This window comes from Pseudopodoces humilis, chromosome 5 (genome assembly GCF_049639895.1).
Source record: "Pseudopodoces humilis isolate 2021_Gansu_Grassland_sample_001 chromosome 5, ASM4963989v1, whole genome shotgun sequence".
Classification (NCBI taxonomy): domain Eukaryota; kingdom Metazoa; phylum Chordata; class Aves; order Passeriformes; family Paridae; genus Pseudopodoces; species Pseudopodoces humilis.
This window is the reverse complement of record NC_142204.1, coordinates 18069528-18090806: the sequence shown is the minus strand read 5'-3', so window position 1 is coordinate 18090806 and position 21279 is coordinate 18069528. Positions and strand designations below refer to the sequence as shown.

Here is a 21279-nt window from a genome sequence, read left to right as displayed (position 1 = left end):
CATTGCCCAGTCTAACAAAGTGTTTGCATTAAGCACAGTCAGAAAGTGGCAAGGGTGTAACCTGCTATTCCTGCCAGAGCTTTCCTGCCTCGCAGCCTCTCCTCCTCTTAGTAGAAATAGAGTCCTAAGTTCATCAAGGCTTGATTCTTATTAACACTTAATAATGCCACTCCCAGACCTTCATAAAACATTCATCAACCTCACAAAACTCAGAAGACTGGCATTAAAAATGTATGAGATTTTTATGATATTAAAAAAATTATGCATATGAGAATCTTTCAGTTAACTCCAGGGTTTTAGGTCTGTTTTTCATAAGGCTCAGTTTTTCAGTTTGGTTATGCCTGAGTAGGCTCTCCTCTACAGCTAAGTGGGTTAAAAAGTCTCTTTTTTTAAGAAACACACACACAAAATCAGTCGAAGCCAGGGCCTGAAAAGAGCCACCAAGTAGCACAAAATGATGGATGAAACTGAAGCTGGAAAGACGGGAAACTGTGGGGAACCAGTGTTAGAATATTGTGAAAACAGGCAGCAAAAATGTTTGATTTCTGTTACCAGCACCACTGCAGTGACCACAGAAATCAAGGGAAACTGCTATACATTGCAACTGAGTTCCAATTCCAAGCAGAAAGAGCAGCCAGAAGGGCAGGCATTTATAAAAGGCACAAACAAGCCAAACTGTTCTATACAATGCAGCAGTGTTTTTTTCCATGTCAGCTCTGGCTTCAGAATCAGCTATCAAGGAGAGAAAAGGGCAATTATATCTAGTTACAGGTTAATTCCCTGGCATCTGAAACATTCCTCTTAGCAGCACTTTTTACATGCATAGAGGGGAAGGAACCATAAGGACTATTTCAGATTCATCCCCCTTAATATGGGGGAACATGCTGTGCAGGACTGACCAAGGCAATCCTGCGGCTATTTCACTGTGCCCACACTTCCCTTTTAGCCTTGGAGCAAAGCTGGAGAAGCTGAAGTTGTCATGGGCATGGTCACCTCACGAAAGTTATTTTAACATGGCACTTCATCCTCTTTCTATCACATCCCAGAAATATCACATCCCAGTGGTGTCTCCCCCAAAACTCCACTGTGATGCCATCCTGTAACTGCCTGGACTCACAGATACCCCTACAGCTGTGACACAGGCTCTGGGACACAAAGAGACAAAAAAATACTTCTTGTAACTTTTAACTGTTTTGAACACTATTGCTCAGACTCAGAGGAAACCCCAAAACTGAAAAAATGAGCTTTCCTCATCATCCTTTGGGCTGAAGATGCCAAAACTTCCGCCTGTACCCCTGGAGGGTGTGATTCTGCAGCTCCCAGCCACGGGCAGCAGCAGGTATTGTAGGACAGACCCTGCTGTGGTCACTGGGATGAACGTGTGAGACAGGAGGTGCACAATCAAGTAGGCACCTGCTGTGACTGAACATGAGAAGGTGTTAAAAGTCTACAGAAAAATCGCTGTTTTCTGCGAAAATTGTACTAACTATCTTTTTTGCCTGCCACTTACTCAAGTCACAAGAGGATGAACAATCCATATGTAAGAGAGATGAATTATTGCTGGACTTACTAATGGCATTTGCTTTGGGTAGAAGGTCTCAGGACTCTATAATGGTTTTATTGCTCTGCTGACCTTGCAATCGATCATTCTAATTAATAATTTCAATTAATATTAAAACCAGGTATTACTGCAGAGGAATCATTTCCTATACTTGCAGCAGACTCTTCATTGATGGGCTTATTCAAAGCAGAGTTCCCATTCAATAGGACTTGTCTTTAAATTCATACACTGTATTTCGAGATCCCTGCAGATAATATTGATAATATTTGAAATTCTCTTAAAGGGAAAATAAAATAGAACATCTTTCAGTAATTCACATACATCATAGTGAATTTTGCAGAGTGCCCACACCCTTAAAGAAGATTAAACAAGACCTCTGTCTATAGTTTTGCTGAACTTCATCCCCTTCCCTTACAGAGAGAAGATTCCACTAACCAGAATAATGGAGAACAGCAAAAGATACCATTTTGCTTTGTCTGTATTTATATTCAGCAACCTTTTAAGAAAGCTTCAGCACCCCATGCTATGGAACAATTAGAGCTGAAGACTGAAGAAAAAAAAAAGTCCGTTTTCAAAAGGTTTGCAGAGGTGTGCTGGAGCTGTGCAGTTGCAGGGAGCCCCAGAGTGGGAGCACAGCACAAGGCACAGCATCCCTCTGCTGCTGCAGGTGTGGAGGAAAGGAGAGCTTGGTGGTCCCAGTGCAGGCACTCACGCCCCATGGCTCCTTCTGAATCAAGGATTTTGTGCCTCAAGTTCTCTTTTCCTCTGTGGGGACAATATTTCACCTCACAGGGACGTTGTAGAAATAAATTATCTAACTACAGAGAGTAGGGAGAGCCTGAGTAATGAGCGTGGGGAACAGGCCTGAGAGGAAATGAGTAATCCTGCCTCCAGAGCACAGCCTGGGCCACGCACAGCAAATAAGGCCTAGAGGCACATGAACAATGAGGTTAAATAAAATATTGAACAGCCGCTCATTAAGAGCAACACAAAGCCAGGGAGCCTTCCCACTCCCCTGCTCATGATCATCGACCACGGTAACGGAGGGCCGAATCCCTGTGGGTGTGTGCAAGGGGCAGAATCTGGGCTGCAGAGGCCACCTGGTCCCTGACAATCCCCAGCTTTGGAATGATTTATTATGCAATCTCCAGGTTGTCTGCGTAGGCGTGTGTGTAAGGGGAAGCGCTGGCCTCTCCTGCTGTCACAACATTCAAGGTGCAATGGATTAAGACTTCGCCACAGACGCAGAGAGCTGCAGAGAAGGGATTTACTCACAACTTCAGCAGCAATTTAACTCAGAGCCACGCCATGTGGGTGTAATTACCCTCTGTGTATGAGCTGCCTCCCATCCTGGAAAAGCCATCTGTGGAGCAGCCCAGGAGCTCTGCACAGACAGCGTGGACCCACACCTGCCACCATGAGTGACCCACACCTGCCACCATGTGTGTGACCCACACCTGCCACCATGTGTGAGTGACCCACACCTGCCACCATGAGTGAGTGACCCACACCTGCCACCATGTGTGAGTGACCCACACCTGCCACCATGTGTGAGTGAGGCAAGGCTGGGAGGTGCAGGGCTGCTGTGGCAGCAGGGCATGCAGACAGAGGCAGAGGACCTCAGTCCTTGTTACCTGCTCAGGCAGAGGACCCCAGCTATCCCCATTACCTGCTCAGGCAGAGGACCCCAGCTATCCCCATTACCTGTTCAGCCAACAGCGAGGCCAGGCTTGAATAAGCATCTGCAAACTCTGGGCCATACTTAATGGAGTCCCGCAGCAAGATTACAGCTTCCTCCTTCTTCCCTTGGGACCTGCAGGAAGGAGGGGAAAAAAAACCAGAAAGGAATATTTCTGTAAGTACATGTTTAGGTTATCTCACTGATTAACTACTTCAAAGAGACGTGGAAGTGCCCAGCTTGCCCTTTTCAACAAAGACTAAATGATTCATTCCTGCCTCCTCTCCACGATGTGAGTAGCCAGCATTTCCTCAGCCCATCGCTGTCTCCAGCAGCTGGGAGGATAGAGGCTTTAATGAACTGATACAGTCAAGTATCTGAAGGGAGGGTGGCAAGAGGATGGAGGCACTGTGTTCTGGGAACAGGATATTCCCTCTCACTTCAGTAGGCTGGAGACACTGCAACACTTCCTTTACTAAAACCTTGAAGAGTTTCTACATGTTCCCAGAGAAGTGCTCTTACAGATCCACTTGCAGCTCCATTGTTTTGAAATTAAAATATCTGCAAGTTAAATCTGCCTGGTATTTCTAAATAATTCCTTTGCAAGTCGATCATTAGGCTAGAGGAGTTCTGTCCTTCAGATCCTAAGGATTATGAACAGAGATAGCTGAGAGGTGACTGTGCTGATGAGCTAGTTTTTATCCCAGCATTGCTCTGCCTTTATTGCTATGGAAAATGGAGGTTTCCTTAACAAAAAACTTGGGATGTTTATTTATTTGAGCTACAATTTCTCCAGTATTGCTCTGTATTTCTCTCCTTTGAAAAATGAGAAGGTTTCCTGTACAAACATCTAAGGATGTTTAGCTGGGCTGAAACAACATTTTCCTTGTGCTGGGTGTACAAAGAATACGAATAGCAGGGCTTAGAAAAAGAAACAAAGGGCTCTGGGGAAACAGAAAATACGTGAACACCTTGCTGCTTTGGCCTTAGATTTCATCTGAGTGGCATGGTCAAGTAACCAGATCTTGTTTATAAGGTGCAAATTTCAGCTGATAATATATGTGGCTTTGCAGATTTTTTTTCCCTTTCTAGTTTGTAACTGGAAGAATATTTTGCCTGTGCATTAAGCTAAGTAAAACCAGTTGTGCTAGTCTTTTTCTTCTTCCAGTGGTGTTCCAGATAAATTACATGAATGAAGCAAAAACAAATAAAGAACCACTTTTCTCCTACACTAATTAAAGTCTAGCTAGCTTGTCAATTTATAAAACTTTGGGATCCCTTGGCTGGAGTTTCACGACACATTTTTAGAAATCAAAACCAGATGACTGCTTAATAAAGGTATTGATGTTTGGCAGAAAATGTAGGAAATGCCCGCTACAGAAATAAAAGGATTAAGTGATCCACTCAGCAGCAGTAAAAGTTCCCTTTAACCACAAGCATTCACTCTGAATGTGGGGCAGCCCTCTTAATTACTCTTTTATTCCAAAATGGCCTCTTTTTTTTCTCTATTTGATCCAAGAACAATGTTTGTCTCCTGAAAGTGGGGGTAAAGAAGGAAAGATTATGGCATCTTTTTATGTGACAGACTGAATTACATTAAATAAAGCAGATCCAGTAGTTTCTCAGAGGACTTAGGCCTGCAAGATACCAAGTGTTCTGGCCAAGCACTTAAACGTGTACTTAACTTTTATGTATGCAAGTTGAAAATTAATTACTGGTTGAAGTGCTTTCCTGGCTCAAGGCCAACACTTTGCAGGATCAAGGCCATCTCTTATATAAATCTCCTGCAATTTGGGAGAGCACAAAGCATTGAAAGAACAGTCCAATACACTAATTTGCCACAAACTGGAGATCTGGAGCAGGAATAGTTGGGTAATGCACATCTTCACTGTGATAGAGAGAAGAACAAATTCAACTGACAGGAGCAATCTGTGACCACTTATTCCAATTTTTACCCAAATTACTCTGTTTCATAATGCCCTCTCTTGACTCCCTCTCCCACACAAGCTCACAGCCTTGCCTCTACAATCAGCATGCTCAAGCCGAAAACCAAGAGCATCTCCTCTATATTTTTTGCAATTGCCCTGCAGTTGGAGAAGCACCCTGCTTCTAAAGTAAAATCACCCTGCCAAAGTCTGGCGATGCACAGGGCTGTTAGCACTGGAGCAAATTTCACATGCAACAGAGAGCAACCTAGGAATTAGTGCTCTAAAGGACTTGGTAACTTTCATATTTCATTTTGTGAAGTTATTTAGACTGTATTAAAGCCAGAAACACAGAACTCAACAAAGGCTCTACAACTGTTCTGAACAAATTTTTACAAAGATACAGAAAAGCCAGAGCCAAACTCTTCTATAGCTGCACAAAGACAGGACAAGAGGCAACAGATGCCAGAGTAGGAACATGGGACATCCTGATTAGATATAAGGAAAAATATTTTTTTGCCACAAGGATGGTAAAACACTGGAACAGGTCGCACAGAGAGATTCTGGCATCTCTGTCCTAGGAGGGATCCAAGATTCAGCTGGACACAGCCCTGAACAATCTGATCCAATCAGACTTGCTCTGAGCAGCTAGCTTGATCTCCAGATTATCTCTAGAGACCCTAAGTTATTATTATAACCTAAGTTATTTTTTCAGTCTACTGCAAAAATTAGACTGGCAGAGTTTGTGGGGGTTTTTAACCGCAGTCTCCAATGTGTATGTGATACTGAGGGATAACTGCACCATTTCATGAGACACAGAGTATCCTGCAGAGACCATTCAGAAAGCCAGGTGCAGTATCATTGAACATCACCACTCAGTTTGCTTCTGAATGAAAGAAGGAACGTTTCACTACCTAAAAGGTCTTAAATCTCAATACATGTAATTCCTTTCTGATGTTTTTCAGCATCTCCAGACAGTTCCACAAGCCTGTGTCAGCACACTCACATCCAGAAGCTTGTATCAGAGAGGACAGACTGTCCTTCTTCTTCTGAATAGATGGGTGTGCTCAACTGGCACTAAATCACAACAACAAATGCTCAAGACTCATTGTATGCTACTCTACATCCAGAAGAAAATCAGTCCTTTGAGTAAACTCAAGATTCAGTGGAGATTTTTTTTAGGCATTTCATTTTCCCCTCAAAAATGAAGCTGGAACACTCCCAAAGCATGTGAGAGTTCTGAGACTTTTCTTCATGAGGAACAGTGTACTGGATATTGCGGTGCTTTAGGTGTGCATTGATACGGTACCACAAATAAGAAGTTCTTATCCATCTCTTCCTGCAACCTGAGATTAATGTTTATTTCAAATGTTCACGTTCATACATTATTTCTTGTCTCTTTACAGAAATATCCACAGCCTATAAATTCATGAGGTATTCTGAATGATATTTATCTGCATCTCAACAAACCTGAATTTATACAGAGGAGTCAAATACTCAAAACACAAGAAAGCAGCATCAGGCTGCTCTGTGTCACTGATCACAGACCATGAAAGCAGAGAGATTTCTTACTTTTAGGTAGGCCATCTTTTGGGTCTATTTTAAGTAAGAAATCTGTCAGCATTGTTTAATTATCTGCTCTCCAATATTTATATTAGGCAGAAAAATTATGACATACAACTTTATTTTAGAATATGTAAACAAAACCAGAGGCTTATTCAGCCATTACCCTGCAATACTTCCTGAGAACATTCATCTTCTGGCACATAGCTGTCTTCTTTATGTGCAAACAGAAAATGGAAACATCATTTTTCATCTACTACTTCCACGGAAAACAACTTTAAAATTCCACCCTGTGTCCTCAAAACAGTTTTTATTCAAGTTTAAATCTCAAGCAATGGATGCTTAAATAGCTTATTTGCATGGAATAATGAAAGGCAGATTCCCACACGGGAAGTACAAACCCATCCTTCCAAAATCCCGGACTTCCCTTCTCTCAGTACTCCAGAGGAGATGAAATATAGTATTTTCCATCAGATTTGCACACTGTGAGCAGGGATGGGCACAAGGAACTCAGCAGAGTTCAACTGGGAATTCCCCATGCCAGACAGTTTCATTCCACAGTACAGGTAGTGCTGTTACTGGACATGCCTTAAGTGCTGCAGATCTGTCTCTTCCTGATCTGCCCCATGCTCTGAAGCCTTTGTAAAGAGGACAGAAGATGCTTTTATTGCTTGACCATTTATCTTCTCTTCTGACATATGCTTAAAAATCAAAAAAACACTTCATAATGTCTCCTAGGACACAGCCAGAAAGTAATATCTGTCTGTAATATTCTGCAGATTTTCATTTTATTTCATTTATTATCCATACTATGCTAGCATTTAGTGTCTTCAGAACACTGGCTACCATATATGTACACATTTATATATATACATGAAAGGATAATTGTAGACAGGTAGAAAATATAAATAAAGACATTGTTGTAGGAAGGGGAAATGTGAAATCTCTGCCTTGTACCTCTCTGGTCATCTCACAAGTGACCTCATGCTCCAGCATGGCTGATGGTCTTTGCTAAGCTGCTGGATCATCTAGGAAAGGTGCTGGCCAAAGGGTTTGGGATCCCATTTTAGGGGATACCTTCATATAGGACCTGTATATATGTAAAGCATCTGCTTTACATATGTGCTAATCCCTGCACTGTGAACTCCACCTGGTTTTTAGCAGGTTTTGTAAAGCTGAACAGGGAGACAAGGGTATTCACCTTCAATACAATTAATGCCACCGCTGTGTCCAGATGCACTACATTGTTTTGGAAGCCTAAATGAAGTTTAGGAAATGGGAGCAAATGGATGTGGGAAAAGGGCAGGAGGATCCTGAGTGCTTTCTCTTGACAAGCTTAGCACAAGCAGCACACACATTTAACATAGCACAAAATGTGGCACCACAGAAGGATGCGGAGCACATACAGGCCAGCAGGACACACAATATCTGAAGTATCACAATGTGAAAAGCGTGACATATTGCACAGAAAACAAACAGAAGTTCTAAGAAATTTTCCCCACGTCTCCTTTGTGCTTTTTCCGTACAACAAATCCAGTTTTTATCCATCTGCTGGATCATAAGAGCCCTTTGACAGGCCAGATTTAAGCCTAATTGACATGGAACATCCTGGTGCTTCTTCTGGCTTAGATCCTTTTGTATTAATATTTTATATTTAAAAAAAGAAAAAGAAAATGTAACAGAGAATTATAATTAAGGCATACATGATGGATTTAAAAGACAATATGTATTTTTAAACACCATTGCCATCTAAAATTAATTTCAATCAACCAAATTTGATGAATAATACAAAGACCTTTATTTTCTCTTGTAATAAGACTGTGCCATTTTCCTTCCTTGTGAGTATTTTCAGTAAAGCACTTATCTGCTTTCCATTTAAGATTACTCATTTTCAATATTCTAACCTCAAACCACCAGGTTTACTTGTAATAGTATTCTGATAATTTCTCTGGTTCTGAACAGACCAGGTAGAACTTCAGCAGCCCACTTAACGTCCTTTATACAAATCCATACTCAGAGTTACATTTCAGGACCAGAAAAACCAAGTTTTAATGGCACAAGTTTTAAAGTGCCACTTTAAAATGAGTCCCACACTAAGCCTGTCAGGTTTAACCAGCACAAAGCCCAATCTGCTCTAAAAGATTTACCAAGACTTATTATCAGCAAAATAAGGGCAGTTCATATCAACAAAAATGTACTTTTACTGCTGTAGTTTATGCAGTTCTGTCAGCAAATACCCCACAATATCCTCACAAAAACAAGGACCTTTTTGCTTGTGCTAAACAGAGATATTTTACTTTTTTTAATTGAACCCTTTGCAGATCTTATCATACTGGCTTCTTGCACAGATCTATGTTTAGTCTTTAGATGTGGTTAGTCAAATTAATTTGCATGATTATGATTGTCTGCTATTCTCCTTGCTAAAGGCTAACACTCTAAATAACAGTGAGTGAAATAATGAGCTCATCAACTTGTTTTTAACCATCCAGGAATGTAAACCAGCCTTCCCCTCAAATCCAGACCCACCTGCTCTGCAAGGGAATGAACCCTCTGCTGCTCTGAGCATCTCAGCATAAGGTGCTTATACCTAAAATATACAACAACTTCCCATACAGCTAATGAGGAGAAGTGGGAACTTGAAGAGAGGGATTTTTTGGATTGTGTTATTTATTTACTCGGCATCTGACGCCTACCTTTGAAAAATACAGCTTCCTCTCCTGGAAATGTTTACACATCTCCACCAGGATGGGGATCTCGGGTGACTAGCTGTGTTTAGGCAACTCATTTCTGATGCCTGTTTCAGAACAAATTAATTTCCTACAGCTGAAACACACTTGTGAACAGCACCTGGAGTGATGTGGCAGACAGCACAGGGATACCCAAAGTAAGCCTCACCTTTGTGCCATCACTTTCGGATGCCAGACCAGCATTCAACTTACTTGAGCAGGTTGCCGAGGTTGAAGAGAGCTCGATTGTGCTGAGGGTTGAGCTGAAGGGCCCGTCTGTAGTAATCCTTAGCCTCTACCACGTCTTTGGTCAACGTCCCCAAGTTGTTGAGAGCACTTGCGTGACGAGGGTACAGCCTGGGAAAAATGAAATATCAAGTTACAGATGCTCATTAATTGACAAATAGAGCTGATGTCACTGACTCTGCCACCAATGCTGTTTGGCACTCAATAAAGAGAAGAATGTCACAAAAGCGTGTTTTCCCTTCATTTGCTGCAGGTCAGATGGGATCCTGAGGCCCCTTTTCAACTCCCAGAGATTGCAAATCAGATCTTCTCCTATGGTTTGTATCTATCTCCAGGGCAAAATGGAATGCTGAGCAGCTTTGACAACCTATCTTACCCTTACAAGCAAAAGGCATAGTGACAAAAGCAGCCTGAATGTTTTTATTCAAAACACTTTCTGCAACAAGCAAGAGTTGCCTTGTCTAAAAATGTTTCCAATGTAAATACGTTTTGATATACACAGAACACAACACAACATCATTTAAAAATATTTGTTGGGTTTTTGAATTTTTTCTTTCCTTTTTTTTCATAATAAAACTGATAAAGTGCAAAAGAAAACCTGAAATCAGCTGTTGAACAATGTTTTCAGGACTAAGCAAAATGATAAAAGAATCTGGAACCAGACTGCTTAACAACATGAACTCTCTAAGCTTCTTGTAGCATTTGGTTCAGTACAGCTCTCCTTTTATCTGACCTGTTGATCTTCACATCTGCCTGTTTCAGTTTGAAGATTACATTATTGGGCCCAATGCATCTCTGTTAAAATTCTCCCCAAATTAAGCAGCAGGTCATGGTCCATTCAGCAGTTTAAATTCTCAAAGTTGTGCTCCTACATTAATATTTTAGTTTGTAGTTTTACTTTCACCAGAAAAGAGGTGGAAGTGATCCAGGACTCAGTGTAAGTATCCAGGACCCCCTGTGTGATTGGCAGGTGAAAACTGAGGGTCATTATGATAAGGAAATAAATTTTTGACAGACATCCACAGAGGTCCCTGGAGACCAGCTGTGTGAGAAGGTCTGAGGCTCTGAGGACAAGTCATCTGACAGTTCTTTGCCTTAGGTCCCTGATCATGGGAAAGTGATGTGGATAATGACATTAAAAGTAGTTGGCTATGAAAGCACAGGGTACAGCATGAGAAGGGGCATTTAAAGGTAGAAGGGATTAGGACTCTATAGTATAGCCTGACTAAAGTTTGCAATTGTTTTTAATCCAAGACTTTCCATGGTGGTTTTTTTGGGTTTTTTTTGCCTGGAGTTTTTCACTATGTCAGTTCAGCCCTAGGATTTTCTGTGCTTAAGAACCATGAATAATTTAGCATTTTATACACTGCTGCAACATTTTTATCAGTCACATTTTCACTCCACAGCTCATAAATGATTTTGGCAAGGTCTTATTTGGGAGTGAAGCTGGAAACATTCAAGGGAACTCTGGGAGAAATGGGCATCCACCACTAATAAAACCAGGATGTTTCCTACCATTAAATAAGAGAAAAGCCCGAAGCCCTTTTTTTTACCTAGCAAACAAAGACTGCAAAGCCACACAGTTGAGGAGAAATTGTTCAGGGATACAGCCATGTGCTTTTTGAAAACTGGTCTGTTATAATAACTAAAGATAAACGTAGTGACCATCACTCATAGCAAATAATGACTACAGAGTGCCAGCATCCTTCCCACACAGGTGAGCATCCTGCCTCTCAGAGGTCACTACTGAGTGACCACCACAGGTGCACTGCCCAGTGTCCACACTTACTCCACCACCTGCATTCACTGCTCAAGCGACTAGTGAAGAGACCCCTAATTGAACCTGTCACAGAGCTGTAAAGAGTAGGAGATCTGTGGTGAGAACTGCAGTTAACATAGAAATAAGCATCACTTTCCATTGCTGAAGTTCCCCAGATGCACTTTGGGGTGTGAGAGGCTTCCTGCGCTTGGAGAAGCGCCAGCAAAAGAAAAGATGAGGGTGTAGTGTGGAGTCTTGACCTTGGCCCTCAAATCCATTTGTCATCTAGCCTAAGTCTCCCCAGGTGAAGCAGGCTGGGAGAAATGCCCTCCAGAGCAACAGCAGAGGAGGAATGCAAAGGGCCAAGCTTGCCTGCTCTTCAGCACTTGGGATGCAGCTCTGTGTGATACCATGACCAGAATATCGAGAAAAGAACATCTTAGGGCAAATGACCACAGGCTCAGTCTTGTTTCCCATTTCCTCCAAGGGATTTTGACATTGTTTTGGACCAAGAAAAAGGTCTGGGAGTTATATTTTTGAGCCTTTTTACCAGATGGCTAGGATAAAAGTGTGCACTACTTCTGTCAGTACTCACACATAAAATAGCTCTAATATTTGACATGAAGTCACTTGAGTTATGAGTGGAAAAAAGGATTTCAGACAATTCTTGGAAAAGTCAGAAACAGATTACTATTTTACAGCCCTAAACCTGATGGTTTTTCTCTCAAACTTTCAGAAATTAATTCTGTTCTTGGCCTTTAGTGCTCCTATGGCATTTTAGGCCCAGAAGATTTGCTTGCACCAATTTGGAGTGGAATAAAAACTCAAGATTAAAAAAGGGAACTGATTTCACCTTTAAATTGCACAGTTCTGACTGGCAGCTCCATAAAAACAATTCTGAGCTCAGTACTAAAACCTCTCAACAGCAAATCACAGGATGCAAACATGTCTCCCACGGATCCTGGGCTCTATTTCTTGTGTTTAAATTTATTCATTACACCTCATTGCCCTTTCCAAGAAATGTAAGTGAAAACCCAGAACTTCAGCAAGCACAAATTTTCGACTGAAACCTGCTTAGCATCTGGCCCGAAGAACTTAAAACATCTTCAATTTTACATGTCTGAACAAAAGTTACGAGAAATTCTGACCACAGCAAGATAAGGTGGTGGTGTTGGGCTTTGCCACCAGGGTTCAGCTCTTCTCTTTCTCTCCAAATATTTTATTTGGAATATTACTTTATTATGGTGGTAGAACAAGCTGCCACTCAACTGAGTTCAGCAGAACAACCAAGCCTAAGAGAGCACTAAACAACCATTGCCTCTGGTAAAGTAACTAGAGCCGGAGTCTGAGCTGGCTTCAACCTCATGGCCATCCATGCTGTTTTAGAATGACTGAATCATAGAATGCTTTGGGATGTAAAGAACCTTAAAGACCATCTGTTCCAATGACCATCCACTATAGGTAGGGACACCTTCTACTAGAGCAGGTTATTCAAAGCCCCATCCAACCTGGCCTTGGACACTTCCAGGAATGGGGCATACACAGCTTCTATGAACAATGTGTGCCAGTGCCTCAACATTCTCACTATAAAGAATTTCTTCCTAACACCCCATCTAAACTTGCCCTCTTTCAGTTTATGCTGCTTTCACACCACTCTCAAATAGTTCCCAGGAGTGGTCCAGGCCTGAGCCTCGATCAGGGTTTGCTCCCAAAAGCCAACGTGGCCTTGGCCACTGCCTCTCAGAGGATACAAACATTCCCTGAATACTTCCAGGTCAATTCATGCCAGTTGGGCTCAGGGCTAGAGAATGTGGACCAAATATTTTTATTTTTTAATTTATTAATATGGATGTTGAATAAAGGACTAGCAGCCTTATTTAAACTACCCTCTGTTCAGGCACACCCACTGCTGTTAATAACAGTTCCCTGGGAATAAAAACACAGCAGAACAGTCTTGTGGCAGGATTTACACAGGAGCATAAAGCTTGACCCCAGTTATCAAATGAAGCAACATTTACTCAAGAACTTTCAAATGGTTCTGCAAGACTTGTTTGCTTTCAAGTAGTTGATTTGTTGTTGTAATAGAGGGAGACATATGTACTTCTGTTTTGAAGTTATCAGGAGATTTGTGCTGTTTATCAATACTTCTGGAAGTGGTCTCAATGAATCCTGATATTCAGCTTTATCTTATTTTGATTTAAAGTTCTCTAATGCAAACATTTCCTCTTCCCCATTCTTCATTCATATGTAGAATGCATTTATTTCTTAGAAGGGTTAGAAACACATTACCAAGACAAGGAGGTCTCAAATTAACCTGGAGTCTCTTCATGCCACAATAATGCTCAGAATTATTTTATAAACTATCACTCTGAAGAAACTGAGATGCAAAAGATCAATTTTTAGAACATATCTAGCTTGTTTTGCAACTTCCCTTAAGAAACAAAGTTCTCTATCTGGACATATATAGAGCTGTATTTTCCTTGACACCAGCACTGATAATGGTAACAGTCTGCAGGCAGTATCCTTCTTGCTATGCATCTGATTAGGTAGAAATTCCTCTAGGCTTCACCTAATCAAATGCAAGTGCTGCATTATTTATGAAAGAAAGCTGAATTTCATTAAACTTATTCTACAAGTAGCAGTTCATATGAGAAATCCGTTTATCCTTTCCTTTAGAAATCGGAATAATTTTCTTTAAAAATCTACATTCAAGGATAATTATAATAGAAGTCTTGAAATAGCAAAATTATGGGAAAGCAACCAATAAAGATATATTTTAAAGCTGATGGAGATTTCATTTCTAAAGAGAAGAAGTGGGATGTTTCCTTGTTGTAGAATGAATAATTCAAATGATTCCTCCAATGCTGTATCTGCAACTATCAGAATAAATTTCAGCAGCCTACCCTTTACTATTACAGGTATAGACTGCACAGGAACTCCTGTTAGTAATTATCCCCACTTCTTTTAGGTTAGCAAAATTCCCTCTAATACCACTGAACGAAAGCCCTACTGACTTACACAGTCAAGAGATTTCCAGTTTCCCAAGATGATACCAGGTATAAAACATACACAGTCATCAAAACACTGATGACCATTTACTCTGCTTTTTCATTTAATGCTGCTATTATCGGAAACATGAGGCTTTAAAAAAAAAAATTAAAATTGAAGGGCTTTGTTTGGCTCCATATCTGAATTATAAGGCAATTACAGAAAGAAGAAAAAGGGAGGAAATTTGTTGTCATGACTGCAACATATGGTCCACCAAGAATTTTAATTCTTTTAATTCAGATCAAGAGAGACCACTTAAACAACTGGCAATCCCTGCTCACAGTCCTGCCTTTGAACAGCCCCTGGTCTGGTGGCAGGGGTATTTAGGGGGAAGAAGGCATTAGTGTGACACCTACCCACCTGCCCTTAAGAGCCTTATGTGGTTTTTGTACAGGCATTGCTGTGTGGATAGCAAGCAGCAGGGGATGGGGCCAGACTAACATGCAATTAGCCTGGAAAACTACCATGGACAGCACGGAAAAGGCTGTAATGTCATTTTTCAGGGGTCCGGGCAGCCCCCCACAACCATTTCACAATAAAAGAGGTTATCGAAAGCAGCCCAGAGACATGTCCTGAGACATCACATGAGGGTGATTCTTCCTGATGCCCCAGCCCTTCATCACTCTCCAAGGGTTGACAATAAGCCTGTTGAAAGCACATTGCCAGTGACTTACAACCTAAGTTCTTATAACCACTATAAAACTTGTAAGCAACACTGGTCATCATTAACCCAACAGCTATGCCATGGCAGCAGCAGCAGAAAGTAAAAAATTGCCTGCATCATCTTGTATAATATTCAGAGGTGGTCCAGGCATATTAATTTCTTCTTAAGTTAAAACAGTAAGTGAAAAATGATAAAAAAATAAATTTTTCAGTTGTAGAGATCTCACGTGCCTGTTTTTTGTTAACGCATCTTTTGATTAAATAATGCATTTAAACTTAGCACTCACAGGGACCACGCCACCATTGAGGCAGCTGTGATAAATCACCCCCCTGTGCTGCCCTGACAGAACAGGCTGTGTTACCTCTCTGTGGCAAGAGGAGAGGAGAGCCTGAAGAGCCAGAGCTCTCATCACTCCTCCTCCATACAAGAGGACACTTCCCTGACAGCCACTCCTGGCTCTCCTGCTGCCTGTCCAACCCTACTGCAAACCTCAGTATCCACGGGGCTCCCTGCAGCCACATTAAGCACACGGACTCAGGCCTTAATTACCCAGGCCCAATTACTTGCTGGCAGCATGGCAACTTGCTCTTAAGGCACGTTTTGCCCATTCCAATATATACTGTAATTATTGGCATTGTTTTGCCAACGAAAGTAGGAACATTATATGAATAACATTTCCATCTGTGCCAAGTTTTAATACTGCCCATTTTATATTTACTCCAGTATACTATTTCAAGCCAATTTTCCAATTTTAATATTACATCACACTCATTTTCATGTATTTATGTAAGTTCTCAATAAAGCTCTACGTCGAATTGAATAAAAACATGATTTGATGTAACTCTGAGACCAGTCATCCTTCTGGGAACAATTCTGCACTGGCAACAACTCAGGTCATGGCCTCATGACGGCATGGCACCTTGTTTCCAGAGCTGCTCTACATGATGTGGAGATGTGGGTGGCAGATCCTGTGTCTTCCTCAAAAAGGTTTTCAATTTGCAACATTTGAATTAATTTCAAGGAAGGAGAGCTGATCCTGCAATATCAAGCAGCAGCTGGTTTTCACTTGAAGAGTTCTAGTAGTTGCATCAGTATTTCCTCAAAGGTAACACCCTTCAGCTTGGCAGAAAGCTTGTGGCAGGCTGATATTTTCTGTATTTAAAAAAGCACCTGGAAATCCTGTTGAAAGTCGGGCAAGTGGGAGATCTAATGCTTTTAGGTTCCTTTGAAAGCCTCAGGCATAATCTTCTTCAGTGAAAGCGTGACAAAGCAGCGAGACTCCTGGCTGTACACAGCACAGCCCGGAGATGGGTATTACATCACGCCCATTTCCACACACTCAGCTGTGGACACAATGCCAGGAATAAGAAAAGGAGCGATCCCATCCCAGTCTGGTGCTGGGAGCTCAAAGAGCATCCCTGAGCAGTGCTGTGGGTCCTCATGGCTGTTGCGTGGGCCAGCTCAGCTCCTGAGGGAGCTCCTGCTCAGGAAGTCAGTGTGGGGTCACACCTGATCAGCAGGGTCTGCAGCAGGGTCTTGGTCTAACCTGGGATCTTCAGAGGCCAACCTGATATAAATAGCAAGTGCTGAATCACAGCCAGGGATCAGTGGAAGGAAGTGAGGTCCTGGATTTACGACTTCTCCCCCTTCTCACCAGCCCAGCAGGCAGGGAGAGCAGCCCACAGCAAGCCCTCTCAGCAGGGTGAGCCTCCCAGGCTGAATTGCAGAGCACCCTGATATTGAGGGAAACCTTTCCAGGACAGAAATGGGGGAAAAAAAATTATAAAGAAGTTGAATAGATTTAATCTGTGCATTGACAAAAGCCTCGTGAATTCTTTGAGATCCGTTAAGGACAAAACAGCCCCAACCTACAGCAATATCCCAAAGCATGCCATTCAAATAACCAACCAGTAGCATACTGAACAATATTACAATTTATAAATTTTCATTAGATTTTTCAAACTTGGGCAGGGATAGAAGCCTGAGAGTTAAGAGTTGAGGAGAAAAACCAGGATTTTAAGTCAAACAATATCACAGCTAAATATAAATAAATAAAATCTTTCCTGCTAAACTCACATGTTCCCTGAAGTGTTGAGGCAACATAAGGTTATCAAACAGGGCTGTATGCTTATTCTCTCACATAAAGAATTTATGCAGAATCCACGGAAGTCCTGAAAATCCCAGAAACCTCAGCACTCCCAAAGCCCAACAAAAGACTAATAATTCACAACATGCCTGACTTATAGACAGTGTGAACAATGCAAGCACCTCCATAGAGCCCACAGAATCTTGAGGGACCCCAGAGCAAACAAGAGACCATCAGGTGAGCCCTTCAATCAAACGTGACACGAGAGGATCAAACACTCTCATCAAAGCAGATGGGGGTGAAATCACGCCTGTCATCTCCCGAGGCTCCCAGGTGCCAGGGAAAGCTGTACAGCCCCATACTGTACAGTTTCCATAAAAACAAGGACAGCAGGCTAAGAAAAAAGCAGTGGCTGTGGGAATGAGTAACTAACCCTTGGATCTGAGGATATCATTAGCCAAAAGTGAAAGGTATACTTGCACACGTGGACAATACGGTTGTAAGTTTCTCTCTGCATACCCCACAGAAAAATCAAACTAGATGCCTTGTCCCAATAAGAAAAGAGTGTTCATTAGGGGAGCATTTTTCATTACCCAAGTTTTTTTCATCAGTCCCCAATACATTAAGAAGGCAGAGCTTTGATGCAGTGACTGAGGAAGGCTATGGAGTTGTCATCCTCAGGGATGATGGGGGCTTTTCTCTAAGATGATGTGTTTGAAAAGCCAGCAAGTCCCTGAAGGGCAGCACGGAAGGGCCTGCACCCACAACAAGACACCATGGTGTATGAAGGGACCCCACCTGTAACCATCAGTGTCCAGGGCTGACACATCCCTCTGTCCCTCCCAGCAGGCACACCCAGCTTCTATGGCTCTAAATGCATACAAAACTCTCTCTGCATCAGGGCTCATGGTTGCACTTTTACCAGTTCTGTTTTCAAGTAACTAGAAGCCTGTGCATTGATTGATTGTTATTTTGTCACTAAAAAGCAGAAAAACCGAGCAGAGCTGGAGCAGCCCTCAAAACAGGCAGGGATTAGCGCTTTATAGAGAGCAGGTTCAAAAATAAATTACACTGGCTGAAGTAATTTGGCCACCATCCCATGCAAGTGCTGTAAAGGCCATTAAGTCTCTGATTCAAATTATAAGGCATCCCTTCCAGCCATCAATTACCATTAAAATACTCAACAATTCCAGCTTCAATGTCCAGCTTCAGGACAGCCACCACATACCTGTGCAATACTCCTTAAGCACACTGTCAAAGCTCGAATCAGAACACCACACAAAGATATTCCCAACTGCTTGGACATGATCCACCTCCAGCCCATACCATCCACTAACACAGAGTATTACATGACATCTCTAGGAAGATGTCTCAGGCTTGCTCCAAGGGCCTGACCTAAGTAATATCAGAATGTCAGACAGGCGCTCACGATTTCGGGAGCAAAAGCAGCCACGGCAATCACAGCAAAGCAGCACTGTGCATTTTTTACTCTCTGTAAAAACAGGCTAACAAATGGTGCTGGTATTTTAATTCTTCCCAGAAATAAATCACAGATGGTATCCAAGGCCACCTGCAGTCCATGCTGAGAGGCATTTTCAAGGCAAATACATTGACACACACACATAAAGGGCTGTAAGAACACATTTTTTTTTACTGCATGGAGAGTGCAATTTAACTGAATTTAAACAACCCCAGATACTGTTGATTTAAGATATATAAAAACCCAGCAGGAAGGTATGTGGGAAAGCTTAGGAAGAAACCTGAGTCTCCCTTGCAGCATTAGGGCTTTATTTCTAAAGTGTAGTGAGGTGAAAGAACAGCCTTGCTTTATTCTTTTCTACCCATTCCAGTGATGCTATGAACCAATTTTGTTCCCTCAAATGAGGCACACTAGATAATACATAGATAAGCCACTTACACTGTTTTCCCTTCTCCATCCAGCCTGTGTTTGAGTACTAAGGATACATAACCATGATTTCATGACCCATCCTGATGCCGCAAACCAGCATTCCCCATTTCCATGCTGTAAGCAATGCCCTTAGATGCATTACCTGCAAGCCCTGCAAGAGCAAGACCACACAAATTGCAGCACCAAGTGTTTTCATATTGGTTTCTGTGCCTGCTGGCCCACTCTCTCCTCTCTGTCAAGGCTGAACAGCAGAACAGCTCCCTGAACTGCAAAAAGACCAGCCCAAGAGTTCCCACTTGCTGTCCAGAGGCTCCCTCCTCCAGAAGATGCCACAATGAAGGTTTCTGCATGGTAGGCTGGTCCCTTCCCGCTCCGTTTGGTCAGCGGCTTTTGGCAGAGTAAGTCCAAGGGGAGCTTGTGCCTAGGAACCTGTTGATGGACGTGTAGACACACGGAGGTAATGCTGCAGAAGTGTGTGTGCTCCCAGGTACACACACCAGTGCATTTATGTAAATAAACACACAGGGTCACATTACACATCCTGAAGGACTCTGAACTCTCAGGTTTGTTTTAATATCCAGAAGGCAAACGTGAATTTTTAGATGATGACCTTTCTGCAGACACAGAAATGCAGCTTAGATAGCACAGAACTATTATTAGCATGTTTATCTACCCAACTCCAGCAAAGAATTCAGCAACCTCCTTCAGCCCCATCCGCTGATGCTCACATTGATCTGCCTTCCATGGGAAGTCCTGCCCTGACAACAAACACAGAGAGGGATGGTAAGAACTGCTTTGGGAATTAAAATGTTGAATGAGTGCAATTGTAGGAGGTAATGTGAATTATTTTTCTCCCCTCCATTGTTAAAAGGAGATTGATTTAATTGATGATGAATGTTCACCAATTGGGTTTAAGGCTTTGCTGTTTTTTCTCTCTCTGCATGTCAACCCATGTGCATTGCTGAAGGGCAATATAAGTCTCAACAGTAACATCAAGCACACAAGGCTAGGGAGAAGCAAGACAGAAGCTTGGTAACTATCAACAGCAAAAACATCTTCATTAGCACATCAGAGATGTTCTTCATATTTGAGTGAGGTTGCATGACCTCATATTCTCATTCACGAACGGGAGACAAGTGGTGAGATAAATTTCAGATATCATCACTGTTTGATCTCCAGGAGCAGAGGTTCTCCAGAATTCCTAACAACAGCAGCAAATCTGCAGCAGAAGCAGCAACAAGAATGTTAAGGCCAGCTTTCAGAATAGCTGTGGTCAACTCACACCTCAGATGGACTATTTCCAGCCTTTACTTTCTAAAGGAAAAAACCCCAAAGATCTCCTGGGGTCACTACCATATGTCAGGCAAACAGTGAAGCAGTCTAATCCACCTACAATTGCTGAATGCCAACTGTTTTGATGCCTTGAGAAAGCTGACCTAGAACAGAAGCTAGACAGAGTTAAGAATAAAGCAGATATTTATTGAAAGGTGTTAAGGGGTATACCTTGGGCAGTACAAGAGCCTGGCCAGGGCTACACCCAGGATGGACCCAAAATGGTCACAAAATCAATGACTGGTCACAAGGTCTCACACTTTTGTAAGTTTTGGTCCATCTACATATCAGGATTAATTGTTAATCACTGCTTTAGGTTATGAACTCCCATCCTTCTTGTTTTCTCTCTTCACCATTGTTTATGGCCTGAAACTTGTAACAATTGTCCTTGGTACCAAGCTAGAAAAGGAGTTTGTTTTGTCTACCTACTCTGTGAAGAGAGCTCACTAACACTTAATACAAAGCTCAAAACTACACACCTAGGCAGCACAGCATCTGAAAAATATAAAAGCTAAAACTTAAGGCATCAGTTTGTCAGGGCTATTTAATGGGTAACTCATCTGGCATCTCTGAGTGGTTCCATTTCCATTCCCCTTTTAGGAATGACATAGAGGAAGAGCTTTTCCTACATAGAGAGAATTTTTGTTCTTTTCGTTCTCCCCATTTCCAATGCAAACACCGTTCTCCATTTTTGCATTTAATTTCAGTTTTCATTTCCCCCCACTCTTAGAGAACATAATTAGATAGCACTAATTACCCATGTCCAGCTAGGTCAGGGTGTT

At 42.1% G+C, this 21279-nt stretch overlaps 1 protein-coding gene across 2 annotated transcripts in view; it reads right to left on the bottom strand.

Annotated features, from left to right (window-relative positions):
- The window catches only part of TMTC1 (transmembrane O-mannosyltransferase targeting cadherins 1), a 133381-nt gene that overhangs the window by 13928 nt on the left and 98174 nt on the right, over positions 1-21279 (bottom strand). For both annotated transcript variants that reach the window (XM_014256835.2, XM_088055044.1), the window contains 2 exons: positions 9667-9810; positions 3266-3374 (listed from right to left, as the gene is read on the bottom strand). In XM_014256835.2, the coding sequence (XP_014112310.2) occupies positions 3266-3374; positions 9667-9810 (253 nt within the window). The remainder of the gene's footprint in view (positions 1-3265; positions 3375-9666; positions 9811-21279) is intronic.